This window comes from Corylus avellana, chromosome ca6 (genome assembly GCF_901000735.1).
Source record: "Corylus avellana chromosome ca6, CavTom2PMs-1.0".
In the NCBI taxonomy this organism is placed as follows: domain Eukaryota; kingdom Viridiplantae; phylum Streptophyta; class Magnoliopsida; order Fagales; family Betulaceae; genus Corylus; species Corylus avellana.
In genome coordinates this window covers 633,852-652,879 of record NC_081546.1, presented here as the reverse complement: position 1 = coordinate 652,879, position 19,028 = coordinate 633,852, and the positions used below count along the sequence as shown (strand labels likewise).

The 19,028-nt window shown below is 36.2% G+C and overlaps 1 protein-coding gene across 5 annotated transcripts; it reads left to right on the top strand.

Moving 5' to 3' along the window:
• The first annotated feature begins 690 nt into the window (after positions 1-690).
• On the top strand, positions 691-17,863 carry LOC132184247 (uncharacterized). Of its 5 annotated transcripts, none has more exons than XR_009440545.1 (16): positions 691-1,167; positions 1,748-3,015; positions 3,119-3,297; positions 3,884-4,083; positions 4,748-4,816; positions 5,327-5,399; positions 5,970-6,126; positions 6,249-6,540; positions 6,624-6,738; positions 7,200-7,363; positions 7,536-7,610; positions 7,767-8,181; positions 8,590-8,654; positions 9,160-9,209; positions 9,326-9,354; positions 17,214-17,863. XR_009440545.1 is itself a non-coding variant. In XM_059597806.1 (12 exons), exons 1-12 carry the CDS (start codon positions 796-798, stop codon positions 7,953-7,955), a joined length of 3,153 nt encoding a protein of 1,050 aa, XP_059453789.1. In that variant the 5' UTR covers positions 691-795; the 3' UTR covers positions 7,956-8,354. The 5 variants fall into 5 exon arrangements, 1 of the variants encoding a protein (XP_059453789.1); XR_009440544.1 differs by having other exon boundaries at positions 14,954-17,863; XR_009440543.1 differs by lacking the exon at positions 17,214-17,863 and adding an exon at positions 14,244-16,272.
• The last annotated feature ends 1,165 nt before the right edge of the window (positions 17,864-19,028 follow it).

The window sequence follows — 19,028 nt, the reverse complement described above, 5'->3', positions numbered from 1 at the left end:
TTCAATTAAAAATACATGTAAAGATTATATCATGATGAATGCTATACAAACTCTCAAATTTATAATAATCCAAAATGCTTATTTCTTGATGTGATAATGTAAATCACAATTGTCTAAATTTTAATGATAATTTATCTAAAATTTAATAATGATTTTCACTATCACATCAAATAAGTTTGAAATATAGTCTTATACCAATGAATTAACCTGATTTGAATTCAACATATAATATTTATGGCTGAAAATTTGTGACATGATCAATAAACTCAACACAAATTTAACATGTTAGTGTTAAGAAAATTTGACCTATTTAAATTGATGTGTTCGGATGGATTTTTTTTTTTTAAATTTTTTTTTAAATTTTTTGATATGTTCACAAGTAAAAGGGGGATGAAGAATTCGAACTAGTGATCTTCACTTTATGAGATGTGATTCGCAGTTGATTGAACTACCCCTTAAGGACGTTAGAATGGATTATTATTTATATATATAATGCAAAATATATATGTTTCGATAGGTATAAACCTTAACATGTGAACCGTTTACGTCGACAGCATTACCGGCACGTGCTTCATATGGTGCGTCCGACCCGGATTAGGGAAGTTGGGTCCCACACTAACCCAACCACTAGTTTTTTTTTTTTTTTTTTTAAAAAAAAAATTAAATTGCCATAAAAAATATCTTCCTCTTCCCAATTATCTCTCAGCGTTCTTCATCGCTCTGAGAAACGCAGAGCAAAAAGTACCAAAAGAACAGGAAAATAAACCCTAACCCTAGATTTTCTGCAGGACCACAATGGACACCGAATCCCATGATTCCCGTCTCAAGAATCGGCGGTCCTTGTCGCCGGACGATGAGGCCGAGAGGTCGTCGAAGCGCCACAAGCACCGTCACCGTCACCACCACCACCGCCACCGCAGCAAAAAGCACGAAGAGAAGAGCGGGCGCGAGGGTGAGGAGATCAACCTTCCTCCTCCTCCTCCTCCTCTGCCTGTGGCTGTTAACATTACTCGCCCTGAAGACGACGTGGAGGAGGGTGAGATTCTCGAAGAGGAGGGTTTCGGTGGTGGCGAGCACGAGATTGCGGAGAAGAGATTTGAGTCGGACGATGAGTCTGGGGAAATCAAGTCCGTTGGTGTTCGGGACGAATCTGATAAGCAAAATCTGGTGTGTTCCGATTGCCCATGTAGCATCATTTTTTAATTTTATTTTTTAAATTATGATTTGCTTTCTGTTTGGCTGCTGAGAACCTTACGGCTTCGAGATTGTAACTGGTTTTTGTTTGTTTTCAGTTCAGTAAATTGAGATTACTTAAAGAAAGTCTCCTTTGAGATGTTTGATTGGGTTTCAGGCAGTGGCTTTTAAAAAAATGACTATTTTTCATGTTTTAAATTTCAAAATCTTTTCTCTTCTCGGTGACCAGACAGGGATTTATAATGTTGTGATAGTTGGATTCATAATAAATTTTGTTTCGTGAGGGCTTGTTAGAGTGACTGAGTTACTGTCTCATACATTATGTAAAGAACCTGCTTGCACTAGACGAACATGACTGAATTGCAAAAGAAGTTTCCCCTAAGCGTTTCAATGGAGACTGATGGCTTACATTTAAATTTGTAAGAGCTGGTTACATGTTTTTGCTTATTTTGCATATAGTCTTACTGTGTTTTTTTTTGTTGGCCTTTTGTTCTATTTGGGTGATATTTACTGTTAGGTTGTGCACTTAGTTTGTCTCTGCATTAATTTTCAGGGACGTCGTACTGAGCACCAGTCATCTGATCGTGAACCTAGTATTCATATGGAAGAGAGTGCAGAGAAAAATGGTAGAAATTCAAAGATATTGGTGGAGGACAAGAGCGAAGATGATTTGTTTACTAATTTGAAATTAGATAAGGAAGACAGAGCATGCCACTGGAGTCGTATCGGTACTAAGATTAACAATGGGGTTGGTTCTCCAAGAAATTCAAGTGTTGTGCCTCAAGATGAATTAAATTCTAGAGTTAGCTCAGAGGCTCATGTCAATGGGGATTTGGGTCGGGAATCTCGCAAAGAGGACAAGAAAAGGGAATCTCGGTCCCCATCTAAAGGAAGAAGCAGGCAAAAGAGTTATTATGAAGATGAAAAAGTGGGGGTTGATGGAAGCAAATTAAGCCATCGTAGCAAGTCGTCCTCTCAAAGCACCGGGGACCGTGGAGAATTCCATGCCAGGAGCAGATCTAGGTCAATTGATCATGCTAGGGAGAGATCTCGATCCCTAAGCATAAAAGAAGAGGAGACCCATTTGAAGAAAAGGCAATATTGTGATAATGCTGACTCATTGCATGCTGATAAAAGCAAGTCTTTGTATGACTCCGATGATGAAAGAATCGTTCGAAAGAGTATGGATGGACGGCATGGTAGTAGAGATTTGGTGAGAGATGAAGAAAGGGATAACACTACTAATTACAGCAGATATATTGGAGAGGACAGGCACCGAAGTCGGGGTACACAGGAGAGGGAGAGGAGCAGGGACAGGGAGATGGATAGGGACTTGAGAAGAGAGAAGGAACGCGAATGGATCATCAGGGACAGGGAGATGGACAGGGTTCATAGAAGGGAGAAAGAATGGGAAAGGAGTAGAGACAGGGACAGGAAAAGGGAGATAGAACGAGATAGGAGCAGGGAAAGAGAGGTGGACAGGGACTGGAGAAGGGAGAAGGAAAGAGATAAGATGAAGGACATAGAGCTGGATAGGGATAGGAGCAGAGTCAGTGAAAGAGGTAGAGATAGGGATAGAGAAAGGGATAAGGACAGGGAAAAAGTTAGGAGGGAGAGGGAGAGACAAGATGATAGGAGTAGGAATAAAGACAGGGAGAAGTATGAAAATCGTGTTGATGGCTATGAAAATGGAGATAGATATAAACATTCTAGGCACTCGAGACATGATGAAAAAGAATACAACCAGTATAGAACAAGAAATGCTGATTCAGCAAAGACTCCTAGTTCTAAGAGTGATTTGTTGGAAGAAAAGCTAAAAAGGTATTTCTATTTTGTCTCAATGATCCTCTTTCTCATGGTGCAACTTCTTCCCCTCCTCTCCCTTCTCATATTGATGCATATTTTTCTTTTTTTTTGGATGCAGAGATGAAGATGAACAAGGAGACTATGAAGGGAATACATTGCAGTTTGCTGAGCAGGAAGAAGAAGATCTCAACAGAATCAAGGAGGAGAGTAGAAGGCGAAGGCAAGTCATTCTAGAAAAATATAAGAGTCAGCAGTTACAGCAACCTAATGAGCCACAATCAGAAGATGTGGAGAAAGGTACTTTTCAATTGCCTTTTGGTCTCATATTGATATTTTGATGTTATATTTGTGTAGTTTGAGACTCAGATGTTGGATGTTGACAAGACATGAGAACTCTGCTTACTCAGATCAGTAAACCTTAGGAGTTGATACCATTTATTGAAGTTAAGCTTGTTAGCTTAACAAGTGTCACTTTCATAATTGGCAGTGGATATCACATGCCATGTAATACTTGTTCCTCAAACTTGAAAACTTGCATGTAATGTCATTGAATGAGTTAATACTTCATCTTTTTGGCAGTAACTCATGATCCATACAAGAAAGTTGAGGGTCCATTTATCTGGTTTTTTTAATAGTTTTCCCTCTGTGCTGGGCTCAGTTTTGGTCCTTAACCCTATGACGGTAGTTGTTGGAATAAAAGATTTCTGGAAAAGTTTGGTAAACCTTCTGTTTAAATTGCTCAGCTTGATCAAATCCAGGCAAAGTTTGGCTGCTTAACATGTCTAGCATAATTAATCCTTTATTTTTATCGCCTGAAAATTTATTTCATTTGTAGATTTTGTTATATTACTTTCTAATCGCACAAATTATGTTTGTTGACCAGATAAGGAGCCTGCGCATGATCGTGATCAATCAAGTGCTGCTACTCTTGTTGTTCCAGAAGTTGGTGATGGTAGGAGTGATGGTCTAGATGTCTATGTTGCTGAACCATCATTTTCGGTGGGGAAATCACCTCCACAAAATGGAGTTGCTACTTTGGAGAGGACTTCCAGTGCTGGGGGGCTTGGAGAGGGTACTCCTAAGGTGTGTTAATTTCTCTAAAAAGCTTGCATCAATCTATCAAAAAAGTGGTAAACTTGTATCCATCCGTTTTTTGGATCTTATTTCTGAAATCTTTTGAACATTAGGGCCTCTTTGGTAAACTGCTGAAAAACTCTTTTGAGTTTTCAAACACTGAAAACTCTTTCTCAAAACTGGTTTACTAAATGTATTTTCAGATGTGACCCCACCACTTACACACTTTTCAAAACAAACTACAAAATTCTTCTAAAAAGTCCAACATTTCAAAAAAAATAAAACATAACATTTTATAAAAATAAATATTGTAAAGAGTTGCGACAGTGGCTACTGTCTGGCAGCCACCGCATGATCTGATGACCTGGCTTTTTATTTAATTATTATTATTTTTTAATTTTGTACAAATATTTCTCAATTTTTAAATTTTACAAAACACTTTCAAAATTCTATTAAACCAATCTTCAAATATTCTCATATGTGGCCCCCACCAAATGAATTCTCAACTTTTACCTTTTTCAAAACCCAAAACACTTCTCAAAATTTTACCAAAGGGTTCGTTATTTTTTTGATAAGTTTTTATTGATCTCCTGAACATTTCAAAATTTGAATTTTCCTTTTTTTGTGGGGTTGGCTGAGTTATATGATTTTTTTATTTCTTCAATTTGTGCAGAGTGAGAGGTCAGATGACAAGTTCTGTGATGATATTTTTGGTGAGACACCAACAGGAGTCCGCAAATCGGTAAGTTTCATTGTTGTTTGTACATTATTTATCAGTGTATATTGTCCCTCATTGCTGTTCATTTGATTTATTCGATCTGGGATTAGTTGTGAGTTTGGTGAACTAGTGTTCCCTCTCTCACCCTTCTTAATCTATGTTTTCCTGATTACATACACTTATTATTGGTTCTAATACCTGTTATAGGCTTTGGTGGAAATTATGGTCTATATAAAGAATGAACAACTTGACTTTTTGTGATGGTTGGTTTAACATTGTAGAGTTTCATTTTATGTCGAACTTGTTTCGTAATTTTTGTTATGGTGAACGTCTAATTTTATTTTAATTATTTAGGTTATTTCTTTACCTGATTAATCTGCTCATTTGTGTCTTATGAAATAAGTAGTACTTTGATTTGTAATGAATTTTGATCTTTCTGAACTTTGATAAAATAAGTGAACATTATGCGTATCGATGTCTGCCATTTATGTCATGGACTTACACTCTAGGTTTCTGTATGCTTATTCTATGCAGGGCAAAGAAGATGGTGTACGAATTGAAAGGAGTGGTCTTCATGACAACTGGGATGATGCAGAGGGGTATTATAGTAAGTATTGTGCAACTGACCATATTGAGTGTATTTTACTAGTAAATTAAAATGTTAAAGGTGGATTTTTTTTTTTTTTTTTTTTGATAAGTAAGGTGGATTTTGAATCCCCCCTTTTTTGGTTTAAATTTAAATGTCTCAAAAAATCAAAACTCCTATTGTGTTTTCTTACCTGAATATTTGTTTTCATTTTGTCCTTCCTATGGAGCAACATTTTGGCAGTGAATGTAATTTAGAGACTACCATTGTACTTACTTGTCCTAGAGTAAAAACTTTAAAAAAAAAAAAAACCTTGGGAAGTGATTTCTGTGTTGTAGGTTTATGTATGCATTATTTTTTTTTCCCCCTTTTTAACCTTTTCCACTATTCTTTTGCTTTCCTCACTTAATCATGATATTTATACGTGAGGCAACCTTTGTACTTGTCCTAGAGGAAAAACTTTCGAAGAAACCTTTGAAAGTGATTTCTGTGTTGTAGGTTTATGCATGCATTAATTTTTTTTCTTCCTTTTTAACATTTTCCCCTATTTTCTTTTGCTTTCCTCACATAAATCATGATATTTATATGCAGGCTACCGGTTTGGTGAAACACTTGATGGCCGATATGAAGTTGTTGCTGCTCATGGTAAAGGTGTATTTTCTACTGTAGTTCGTGCAAAGAATCTTAAGGCTGGTAATGGTGAACCAGATGAAGTGGCAATAAAAATTATACGTAGTAATGACACAATGTGAGTTACCATTTTCCTGCCCACTAGCCTGGGTGCTAATGGTTATCATTTTCTTTATTCTCATCCATTGTCAGGTCTCATTGTCTCAACACTTATTATTGCCTCCTTCTTATGTGGTATAGGTACAAGGCTGGTATGGATGAGTTAGTCATATTAAAGAAACTAGTAGGTGCAGATCCAGATGACAAGCGCCATTGCGTTCGATTTCTTTCAAGTTTCAAGTACCGGAATCATCTTTGTTTAGTTTTTGAATCTCTTCATATGAATCTTCGTGAGGTTTTAAAGAAGTTTGGGCGCAATATTGGCCTGAAGCTAACTGCTGTAAGAGCATATGCGAAGCAACTTTTTATTGCACTGAAGCATCTTAGAAATTGTGGTGTTCTTCATTGTGATATAAAGCCGGATAACATGCTGGTAGGTTTTTGGTACTCTGTCATGAGTGGCCTTGTTCTTTAATTATTTATACTTCTAACCATTCATTCCTTTATATTCTTCAGGTAAATGAGGCAAAAAATGTGCTGAAACTTTGCGACTTTGGCAATGCCATGTTTGCTGGTAAAAATGAAGTTACACCATACCTTGTAAGCCGCTTTTATCGTGCCCCTGAAATAAGTAAGTTCGTTGCATGAGCTATTATTACTTATTTGGGTCAAAGATATTCACCCTAACAATGTAATTGTTTGCAATGTCATCCTTAAAGTACTTATATTTAAAATTAGCTTCATATTTCGAGATCAGTTTGTAATATCCATCCCCTTTCCAAATCAGGTCAAAATCAACAATTAGTGGGGTGGGGTGGGGGAATATTACCAATTAATGGTATATTAATCTGTTAACTTTGACAAGATTGGCACAACCCTTCATTCCACCTACCCACAATTCTTTTGATTTTGTCATGAATTTGATGGTAGAGTGATATCACAAGTGACCTTGCAGATGAGGGTGGGTAGCTGAACCCTATTTATTCTATAAATAATGGAAGGGGCTGTTAATGGCTGTTATATGTTAATGATTACTGTTTATTAAACTGTGTCTGAAACTGGTAATATGTTTTTGGCATGTTTTTGTTGCAGTTCTTGGCTTGCCTTATGATCATCCATTGGATATGTGGTCTGTGGGTTGCTGTTTGTACGAGCTTTATACAGGAAAGGTTCTTTTTCCAGGTCCCACGAACAATGACATGCTACGCCTTCACATGGAATTGAAGGGCCCTTTCCCAAAGAAGATGCTTCGGAAGGCAAGTATTTTATTTCATTAATATGACAGCTTGTTTTGGTCTTCTTGCTTGGAATTTTTGTTAGTGTGAGATATTATTGTAGAAGTTATCTGCGTATATGTTCTAAATTTGTATCTTGACATGGTACTTTTATGTTGCTGATATCTCTTCTTTGTTGGCTTTCTTCTTACAGGGAGCATTTACTGATCAGAATTTTGATCAGGACTTGAATTTTCATGCTACAGAAGAGGATCCTGTTACAAAAAAGGTATGCATTGCTATTCTGACATGCATTTATCTGTTTCTCTTTTTTTAATAAGTAGGTATTTATCTACTACTAATCAATCATAGTATGTATAAACTCCAAATGAGAGCTCACGTTTGCCTGTTATGCTAACTGAGATTTTAATCCCACCCTTTGCAGACTATAAAGCGGATGATTCTCAACATTAAGCCAAAAGATATCGGATCGATTATTACAGGCTCTCCTGGTGAGGATCCAAAGATGTTGGTAAATTTTAAAGATCTTCTAGAAAAAATCTTTGTGTTGGATCCAGACAAGAGAATGACAGTGTCACAAGCATTGACCCATCCATTCATCACGGGCAAGTGAATCATGTTGCTGATTTTATGACTCCAGAAAATGCTGTCCGCTAAATATTTGTACATTATGACCTAATTCATTTTCACTTTCTAATTACTGGGCATTATCTGTCTTCTCTGTTATGGCCTGAGAGCTTTCAACACAGTTTTGGCGGGGTTGAAGTCAAAATGGGGTGATGTTTGGTCTGGAGTACTCTTTGCTGGCGGGTTCTTTCATGGATTGTACTGTTTCTATCGTAAGACAACTTGCCGAAGGCGTTTTTTTTCCAATTGTAATCATCCTTGATTATGGCCATTGTGAAAAATTATTTATCTATTTTAATTTTTCTTTAACGATTCTATTTGTACTTCAAACTTGTCTGCTTCTGTTGAATCTATGGGATAATTAATAAGGACGTAGATGTATCAATTCCCTATGAGTTGGTAGAATGTATTTTTTTGTCCCGTTGGAATAGTGTATATCTTCTAAGTACATTTTACGTCTCTTGACTCTTGTGTATACTCCTCATTTTGGATATCAATCTTTAATTGTTTAAAGGCTTGCTGCTCCATTTCATATAATTTTTCTTTTCTTTTCTTTGCTTTTTTGTGGTGCTTTATTTGCGTTCTGGGTTCTGGAGAGTCTAATTTAGTTTTTCATTCAGGATGTCTGCCACTGCTTTGAGGCAACCCTCCAGTGTTTAGATGCTTAAAAGGCACCCAGGAGAAGGTACCTTGGTTTGTTTATGGGTGATTATTGTGACAGCATTAAAAGTCAATATCTTGAATTCTGTTTCAATTTTTGTGTACCTATTCGATTTAGAAATAGTTACTGGATTTAAATGGAAATCCATAAATATATATTTTGATTGCCTTTTTATTTTTTGGTTCTTTTTTTGTGTTATGGAGTGCGTGTGAGCGACATCAATTTGTGCTTGATATGGGTTAAACATACGAAGAAAAAATGGCATCTGAATTATAATATTTTGCTCATGCAGCTGTGTTACAGAACTTGTGTTATACATGAACCAGCAGTTTTCATCAACTTGTCATATGTAAAATTGATATAGTGTCATAATTGTCTTTAGGAGGTTACGGTGTTTGCATAACAACCCTTTATTGAGCACTTCTAATGTTTTATTGAAAAAAATTTATATTGGTTGTCTTCCCTTTAAATATATGCATATTTTGATGAAATTGTATTACATCTGATCCATGGTGTGGTCATTCTGGAGGCACTCGCACGGGAGGTTTACAGCTGCTGCCTTGATGAAAGAGTATATCGGTGAGTAATGCAGTTTGTAATTTCCTGCTGTTCTCGTTGTAGAATAGGTTAAAGGCAATCAATTTTCTATTTTGTTGAAAAGATTCAATTTCTTGACTTTACTTTTTTTTGTTCAGGGTATGACCCCCATGCTTCTGCAATTCTTGTAAGTATTTTGAAATTCCATTTTCTTGTTTCTTTGTCCATTTCAATACAATAATTGGTTTCTGATGTTAGGTTTCATGTGCGATTTTCATTATTTGTGTATGTTTTCCTTCTAGGTATTTGTTAAGCTCCATAGTTTGCATTTTGTGAGCAATAGATTTTTAATATTTGTGACCTGTGCCCTATAATGTTAAAGCATAAGGTTTGATGACTTACCCATTATGAGGCAAGGGATAAGCCTTAAGGTACAAGGTGCAACCACTTTTGGTTCTTGACATATATCTAAAATGTATGCTAGTGAAAATTGTAAAAAGGAGAGTGATAAAAAATTAAGAAGTAACTCAGATTCATACAGTTTTTTTCTGATATGTTTTGACCAGGACAATCCTGGTTAAGACATTGTCAAAGTCTGTGCTCATAGCCCATTGCAAATAAGTTATAGGCTTCAGCGTGAGGAAGACTAAAATGTGCTATAAGGCTTGATTACTGGTCAAAAGAAGAGGTAGCAACTGGGATTATAAGGATCTCTGAGCCATTTGTATTTGTTGGTTTGTAGGATAATGTTCCCCTGTACTTAATTTGGCTTCTTTTTTGAGAAACTTAATTCTTCTTCTATTGTATGATTGAAACAAAAGTTGGAAGATGGTATTATACCTTGTCCCAGAATTGAAATAGCTTAAAATAGGTCAACCGAAGTCTAGCCTAAGAGCTGAGTCAGTTTCAAAGAGCTCAAATACAGTTGAAAATGTTGTTTGTTGGTCTCATAACCATTTCCCAGAACTGAACTAGCTTAGAATACCAGTGCATCATTGTACAACAAATGGAATGCCAGATTTGCTTCTCAAGATAAATGATTAGTAGATATGGTATACTCAACTGAACTCAACTATAGTTAATATCATGGACGCATGATTGATTCCTGTGGCAAAAAAAAAAAAAAAAGATTGATAAAAGTAAATATTTTAGTTGTAAAGATAATGTGAGTTTCAGTTTGTATAGACATTTGAATGTAGATGTGCATTGTTTTTGTAAATTTTCGTCATTCACATTTTGTGGTTGCCATCACATAATTTCATATGTTCTGAAGTGTGTTTCTTAGTTTGCATGGTTTACTACATGTCTGTTCCATTTTTCCATGATTGTTTATATTGTTTCTTTTTTTTTTTTTTTTTTTTCATCTTATGTGTTCTCATTTTTATTGGAAGTTAAATTTGCTGAATGCTTGGTACGATGTGGGGTTAGCTACCCTACTCTTCTAGTGACTAATTCTATTCTGTATGTGTTAATGGAGTTGTATCTAAAGTAAATTTTTTGAGGTGTTTTATCCTTGAGTAAAATGCGGTTGATCACCTTCCTGAACTTTCTACACTCTTTAACTTTGTGTATAAAACTAAAAAGAAGCTGGCATAACGAAAGTGACTGTCAGTTTGGACCATTGATGTCGGGCAAATTTGGAAAAATGCTTACTCAACCTTTGGGGTCTGAAAACTTGTGATTTTAGGTTGTGTTGTGGTAGTGGAAGCTGGAAAAGGTGTTGGTGTAAATTGATTATTTTGGCTTGAAGGCAAAACTGCATATCATGACAAGAAATTAGGTTCCAGGAAAATTCTGGTAGCTCCTTTTGACTAGGTTATTCTATACTGTGTACTGGGTTGTGCCTTTCCGCTTTTTATGATATTTCACTTATAAAAAAAGGTTAAGGTGGGTTTAATGGAGTATTTATTGGAGAAAAGGTTGGGAAATCGTTGGATGTACATGTTTTAAATGATGCGAGGTATGAGGTGTGGTTGGAGCTGAAAAGTGGCAAGAGAACAGCGAGTTTTAAGGGGCTGTTCTGGGCCTGATGACACTGTGAATGGTAACTTAAGCTTTTGTGAGTATAGGAAGAGAAGAATAGTAGTGCAAGAAAGGATGAGGGCACTGCAGTCATGGACATGGAGACAAAACACAACAGTGGCACATGTTTATAGCAAATCTTAGAAAATGACACCAACATTGTGGGTGCATCGCAAAAATGAAACCAATATATAGTTAAAATTTGAAACTATTTTAGAAGTTACTACTAATTTTATGTTCCAAAATTTCTACCTTTTGTGAACAGTACTTTTTTTTATTAGTAGTTAAGATATCATTAAAGGCGTAAGGCGCCCTAGGTGCATGGGAAGTGTACATGAGAAAACACTGAATTAAAAGGAGAAAAAAGAACAAGGAAATCATGATATCACCAAGGGCTAAACAAAAGCTGCTTTCCAAATATGCAAAGTATAGAAAAATAACAACTTAATCTCCTCAAAAGTCCTTTTATGGACTTTAAAACTTTTTTCATGTGTATCCCTCCATAGACACCACAAAAGGCACAAAGGCACCATCTTCCACACAGTAACACTTCAAGCTCTACTAGTAATTCACCAACATGCATATAAGTCAACTAGACGTTTTGGCATAACCTAAGACATCCCAAATTGACTGAAGCAAACATGCCATAAGGCATCGACAACCTCATATTGGAGAAGAAGATGGCCCACGATGGCCCACGGACTCCTCACAGTGTCCATGGTAAGGATCTTTCTTACGGCTGCCGACCAAGCAAAAAAGGCTGCTCTCAACGAAACTTTAGTCCATCAAACACTTTTCATGGGAACGTAAGCCATCATTGCTATCCAAGACATTGTAGAAGGACCCAACAACGAAAAAACCTCTTTTGGATGTGACCCACCGAAGATTGTCTATACCTTCTCGTCTTATACTAGTTGAATACAATACCCTAGAGAACTAGGCAGAGACATCCACCTCTTAGTCATGAGCTGCCCAAAAGCTCCAAGTGAGCAGGGACATAAGCATTCTTCGCACAATCAATGCCAAATAAATCTGGAAAACGCTTCCTTAAGAACCAAATCCCTACACCGCAGGTCATGTCAAAAACTAACCTTGGAGTCATCTCTTACCTCAAATCTAGTATGCCTAGAGAACTTTCCCCAACCAGCCTAATATTATCCCATAAACCCACCCCATACGTCGCAAGAGGTTCATTAGAACACCACCTACCCACTAATTGCCAAATTTAAAGACCACATCTGTCTAGCAAGTCATTTCTCTAAGAGACCTCGATTGAACATTAAGGAGTTCCGGACCTTAGACTTGCTTACCAAGTGATACTTGAACTCTTCGCGAAGCCCACCCCATAAGAAATCACATTGAAGCTTCTCAATGTGGTTTGCCACACCCACAAGGAGAGGAAAGAGTGACGACGAATGACCTCAAGGAGTTTTTCTGCAGACCACAGTATCTTTCTGGGGTGCTTTGACCTGGTCAATATGCATGCTCAGTGAAAGTTTCTTCTTTATTTGTTAATCAGCATATCTGCGCCATATCATGTTGTCATGAATTAGCCAAGACTACTTAGGTTCCTGCCTCAGGAGACTGCTTTTGTCTTGAAAATTCGATGCCTTTGCGTTAGATTTTTTCTTACCGTGGAGGAGGAGAATTTTATTTACCTTGCTGTTGTAATTGCTTGGGAAAGAAAATTGTAAGTAACAAGAGGATTGGGTTTATGTTGGATTCTGTCGAGTAGTTCCCTATACTTGCTCTTTGTGTTTTCCAGATTGAATTGTTGAAATATTTGGTGTGCTAATTGTGCTGTGCTGCCTAACAAGGCCGAGTCTGTGTATGAATTGTGGAGGGTGCTTAGGTGTTCTTGCTGGGTTTCCAAAGTTATTCAGTTTGGTTTGCATGCCTTACTCTAGATAGTTTAAGATAAATTCTTCACAACATTGATTTCCAGCTTCAGCTAAGTTTATCACACTGGTGTTGGATTCCACTAATTTTTGAAGTGTGTTCGAATGATTCTAAACAGCTGGACAATGAATAAGCACATTTTTGACAGGCAAAAAACAAAAAAAAAACCCCTGGAGCGTCTCTGAAAGGGCACCTCATTTTGGCTGAAGTGCTTATCTAGCATTGTTTTTTTTTATGGACCCTGAAACACAGAAATATTTATCACTCCAAAGGCCCCAATGTTTAAACGATATTTAATCAAAATTACCTTGAATATACTGTGCAACTTGGTTCTTAATTCATGGCTTGACCTGACTACTTGTCACAAAAAAATTAATGGCTTAACCTAACTACATATGAAATACATGTATTTAACCCTTCAAGGAGAGTTTCATGTTAACCCCTTCGTCTTGCTTAATATTAATGCAAGGTTTTAGTGGCTGAAGTACATATCTGTAACTTGATAAGTTTGTATGCAACACTACGCATTTTGTTTGATGCCCGTGAAAAATGTCGATTCTTGTGTATTTGGGAAAAATTCTAAAAAGAATATCTGGAAGCAACTATGTGCAATACTGAGGTTGGATTTTCACTGGTGATCATTAGTGGCAGTCCCTTGGTCCCTCTGAACTTCTAGATTTGCTTCCCCTTTCACGGCTAGCGTGGAACATTCAATGCACCTTGTATATAACTTGGAAGTCGTTGCTTTCCTGTCAATGAAGTTTCTTTCCATAATCATCTGTTTGTCTGTTTGAGTTAGCATCTCCATTTCATAGTTCTTTATGTACATTATTTAATATACCTGTTTGGATAATTGGTCTGTGAGTTGTGTCTTGGAATGGTATGGTCTGGACATGGTAGACATCATTTTATACTTCTGTTCTACTTTCTCTAACCTAGGTTTAGCTTCTCCATCATCTTAAAAAAAAAATTAAACCAACTGCTGCTTGTTAATTAGATTTTTTAGCATGTTCTGTTATATTATTATTATTTTTTTAAAATTAAACTAGTTTTATCCCTTAGTAAAATCCTATATTCAAAGATTGACCAAGATTTGTGTGATACTGTTTTACCTTGAAATCTGCCAACACTTAAAATAAATTGTATTTTGTTTAGTTGACTAGGATTTATGTGACTTTTCAATGTTGTGCCTCCAAATAAGCTAGATGCCTTTGCTATTTGCATTCTTCTGCATTTCGCTTTGGTTGTTGCTGGTGTGTGTATGAGAGAGAGAGAAAAAGGGTGAGATTGTCCTGCGGATGTTAGATTGTTGATGTCCGTTCCAGCTGGCAATTCAAACAAGTATGATTCAGAAATGGCATCACAATTTCCTGCTTCCTCTTCTTGCTGCAATGTGGGGACTAGTAGTGATTGGTGACCTTTGTTTTATGCTTTCTCCTGTTGATTATTCACTACTAATTTGTCGGAATCCACTCTATCTGCCCTTGTAAGCTTTATTGAGCCAATAAAAAACTAACTATATGAATAATCTATGTTTAGTGTGGAATTACAAAAGAAGATTTTATGAGGGTAGTACTTTTAAAGAGCAGTGTTTAATTACTTGTATTTGTAATTGTTTGAATCGGGTGTTGTTTTGTTGATTCCAGTCATGTGGTACTATTGCTCCTCTTTTGTGTTTATGCTCAATTAAAATTTTCTTGGAAGTGTCAGTGTGCGTATACCCTTTGATAATAGGAGGGGACGGTCTGGTCACAGCTGTTCATAACTTGTAAGAAATCTGTACTATCTGTAATATTTCCTTAAAATAGAGTAGAAATTTGGACTTTGGTTTCCTAGCAGCAAAATGTTCTTGAGCAACTCTGCAGGTTGATTTGGCCAAAAGGAGAATCTTAGGAATCACTCTTTTGTGCTGCACTTTGTTGTGGCTGAACCAAATAAGCTCAGAGTCGCAGGTCACCGAGGGAAAGATTTGAAAAAGATAGCCATTTTCCTTGTGTAAGTGGTGAGACTTTGCGGGGTTTTGTATTGATCCAGTCTGTTGGATTGGTGATACCAAGAAGTGATATGTTAAGAGGCTAAAAGGATTTCCTCCAAATCACACCAGTGAAAACACGTGCGATGGAAATGAGAGAAGCATCTTCATTTTTTTATTTGCAAAAGGGTTAAAGGCCCGTGGGAAGCAGATTCCACGCCATCTTCCACAGTAAAAGCAAAAGCTTTTCATTTAATTTGAGCTTCCAAAGATTATTCCTTAGGAAGTTAGGTGGTTGTGGGTATCTGATGAGCTCGATGGTATCAGGTATGCTCTGATTTAGTGGAGAAAGTTCTGGAGGGGACCAGTTTAGGGTTATTGTTGATGGGATTCCAAGGTTCATAATTTTGCTGGATTCTTAAAACAAAGGACTTCCTAGAGAAGAATGTTCGGGAAGAAGGGGTTACTATTATTATTTGGAGTAGGCTTGAAGGAGGCGATATACTGCTAAAGAGATGGCATGGTCGTGACTCGATGACGGGTTAACCTTTAAAAGGTCACCATTGCTCAATTACTTAGTTTTCAAAAGAGAAACACAAAGGCCATCATGTTTGAGATGAACTTTCCAACACCTGTTGGAGACGATATTTGTATTATTTACCTCTTTCATAGATCTGAAACCAAGCACCCCTTCAAAAGCTGTGAGACACAGCGGTTCTGGTCTTAAGGAAACGGTTTTGAGTTTTACTAAGAGGAAAGCCCCACCAGAAATTCTTGAAGATTTGATCCAGCTTTTTGCCAGGGGGGTGGTTACTGTTCATAGCATGAGAGGGAATAGACGAAGCTTCAGACTTGATTAGAACCTTAGCTTTTCTCCTTTTTCTTATCGAACGAGGTTGCCATTAAACTGAGAACAAAGGAGTCAAGATGCATTTCTAGATCCAACTTGTCCAAATAGAGCAGAAACTGAGATGGTTGAAGATGGATAACAGAAACCACGTGCAACACTGGTTCGTGATTGTATTAAGGAGTTCATGGGTTTAATTATCTTTGTTAGCTCTCATGGCCACAAAAGCCAACTAGTTTGGGGCTATGATTTTTGGGAGCAGGTTCTTAATGTGGTTAGCTAGATATTTGGAGATAATTTGGCAGCTGATGTTACAAACGCTTATAAGCCGTAAAAGATTGACATTGCTGGATCTCACTTGTTTATGCACAAGGGCAATGAAAGTGTGATTTTACTCCTTAAGAAGATTGCCATTCTCGAACAATCATGAAACAACTATACCAAGTAATTTGTTTTCCATTTTCAAAAATACTAGATTGAATCAATAGTTTATATGCGTGCTTCTGGGAAGCGACTATGTTCCACTTAATATCACAACACACTTTGTATGCACCATGTATTCTAGGCGAGGTAAAGAGATAAGAACAAATATTTCTTTCATCTTAGGTGGGAGGTTTACTTTACAGGTCATATGTCAGTTATAGACTTAAATGCACTTGATAGGAGGAATTTTTATCAACTTAAGTTGGGAGAAAAACTTTCAATAAACAATCGATGTGGAAACTTGTTTTTGGGTGTAGATCATTGTTGAAACGTCAAGAAAAGCAAATTCTGTCATTTGCGAAACACCAATGGTAAGGGCAAATAGACAAAAAGCAGTGAAATCGTGCTTGATAAAGTCCGCAGTATCTTTTGTCCATTCCTACCCACTGCATGCTTTCTTTTTAGTTTGGTGAGAATGGTAGCTGAACTTAAGATTTACATATGGGCCTCTTACGTGGAGAGTCAATTTCAAGGTAGAAGTTAAATTTTATGGGTTTAATGATATAAATATTATTACATGGTAAATATGTTGTCACAGTATTTCGAATTCCAATTGTCGTGGTACTATATACATTGTTAGATATGCATATAGCTGTCATTTTGGAAGGTTTGGGGTTTGCCCTTTTGACATGATTAAAACTTATTTAATATTAGGAAAAATGATGATAATATTGTTAATGCTTACACCCTGTGTTGCAAGAAAAGAGCTTTGTTTCATTTGTCTTACCAATTCAAGTATGACAAAAGAAAAGTATCATACAATATACGTTACTCATAATAAACCATCACTTTTTACTCTGAATGTAATTTGTGGGTAATGTAGACGGTCGGTACTCATTATTTGGCTTCAGCATGGTTTTTTCTTGGTTTCGTGAATCCCCAAACAAACCCCTTTTCACACGTAACAATCAGCATTACTGAAGAGGTTGTATTGTCAATTTAATGGCTGGGATCGTGTTCAGACTTATGGGAGCCGGTCTGAATGGATTATATCACTGGCAACTGAAAGAGAGGTCAGTTGAAATTGCATGTGCAAGTTGCAATTAATAAATTGATTAATTAGTGTTTATATTTAATTAAAAGAAGCCGCTGACAAGCTTCCCGTCTAAGGCTCCATTGGGAATAAATTTTTCGCAAGCTACAATCGATGAATGGTTTAACTAGGGGTGGGGTTTCTGTGGTTCAACTCAAAGAACATGTTTTATTTTCTTTGACTTTCTTGTAAGTTGTAATATTGATTAGAGAAGCTATTAAGAAACTTCCTATATAAGGCTTCAGCTGAAAGAAGTGAACAGAGTTGATGAGACAGTTTCGTGTAGAGGAAATGGATTAGAATATTTGAAGGTACCTTGCTTATTTTATTTCTTCTTTTTTAATTTATTTATTTATTATTTGTATATATTGAAAATGACCTTGAAAAGAACGTATATATATTTTCTTATATATTAAGAATCTTGAACTTTCATTTTCTTTCCTTACCAAGGCCTCCTTTAAATAATTGTGGTATTAATTATGGAACTATGTTTTATGGCCTGAAGTTGGAGAGGGGTTTCTATCAAAAGAAAAAAAAAAAAAAAAAGTTGGAGATGGTATTCAGTTTAGTTCAACACGAAAATGGAGCTTTCTTGCATCTTGCAACGTCAATTATAATTTCAACCTCCGTTGTGACAAGTTACGTCGTCACCATGTACGTCGTTACATTTACATCCTTAAATAGCTTTGTTTTTTAAGCACCACAATAGAAAAAGCAGTCCAGTCTATCCAAAATGATATCTTAATCTAAGGACTAGTGGCATGTACTTAAATGACCTCTTGGTCATGTGTTATGAAACTAGCTATTATACAGTCAATTTGAATAGGGATAATAAGTTTATCTTTAAAAAAAAAAAAGAAAAAAAAGGGATAATAAGTTTCAAATTGCCTCAAAAGATGGTAAGAACTAAGAATGAGTAGACAAAGAATTACTCCATTCAAATTCATTATACTTTAATTTTTATAGAGGAGTTTACACATGATGAACATAATGATGATATAGAGGAATTTACAACATGATGAATGTATATGTTGTCTTGTTCAACTATCGTTAGGGCTACAAACCTAAAGGTCAAATATCGAAATTATCCTCTTTATAAATTGCCATAAACTTGCTTGAGTTATTTTTGAGTGTGGGAAGCGAAGATTTATCGTAAATTACCTCGAGTGACTGTAGAATGAGGCCTAGGCCCCTAGTTGGTTTCGCTTGTGGACCTCTTCCGAGCTCCATAAAACACAACATAAATAACTGACCTTTAAAAGTAGGATCGATTCATTGCTTAGGCGAATTAGTCGAGCCCCCAATGCAACAAGGTCCAAAATAACAAAAGTAGAATTAAGTTTTGTAAGGCCCCAATATATATATTTCAAAGAATTGAATCATGAGATATTGAGACTTTAGAACGGACTTGTCAGTTAAGTTTGTTCATTAAAATAATATTTAAAACAAAATAAATTTATTTTGAGCAGATTAAATTATACGTAAAATTTGCTATCAGTTGAACTAAAATGTTTCACAACAGAAATAAAATCTACATGTCAATTGGATAAAATTAAGAGCAAAAGGCAACAAGAATGATTTTTTAACTAAAAATTAAAATTAGTC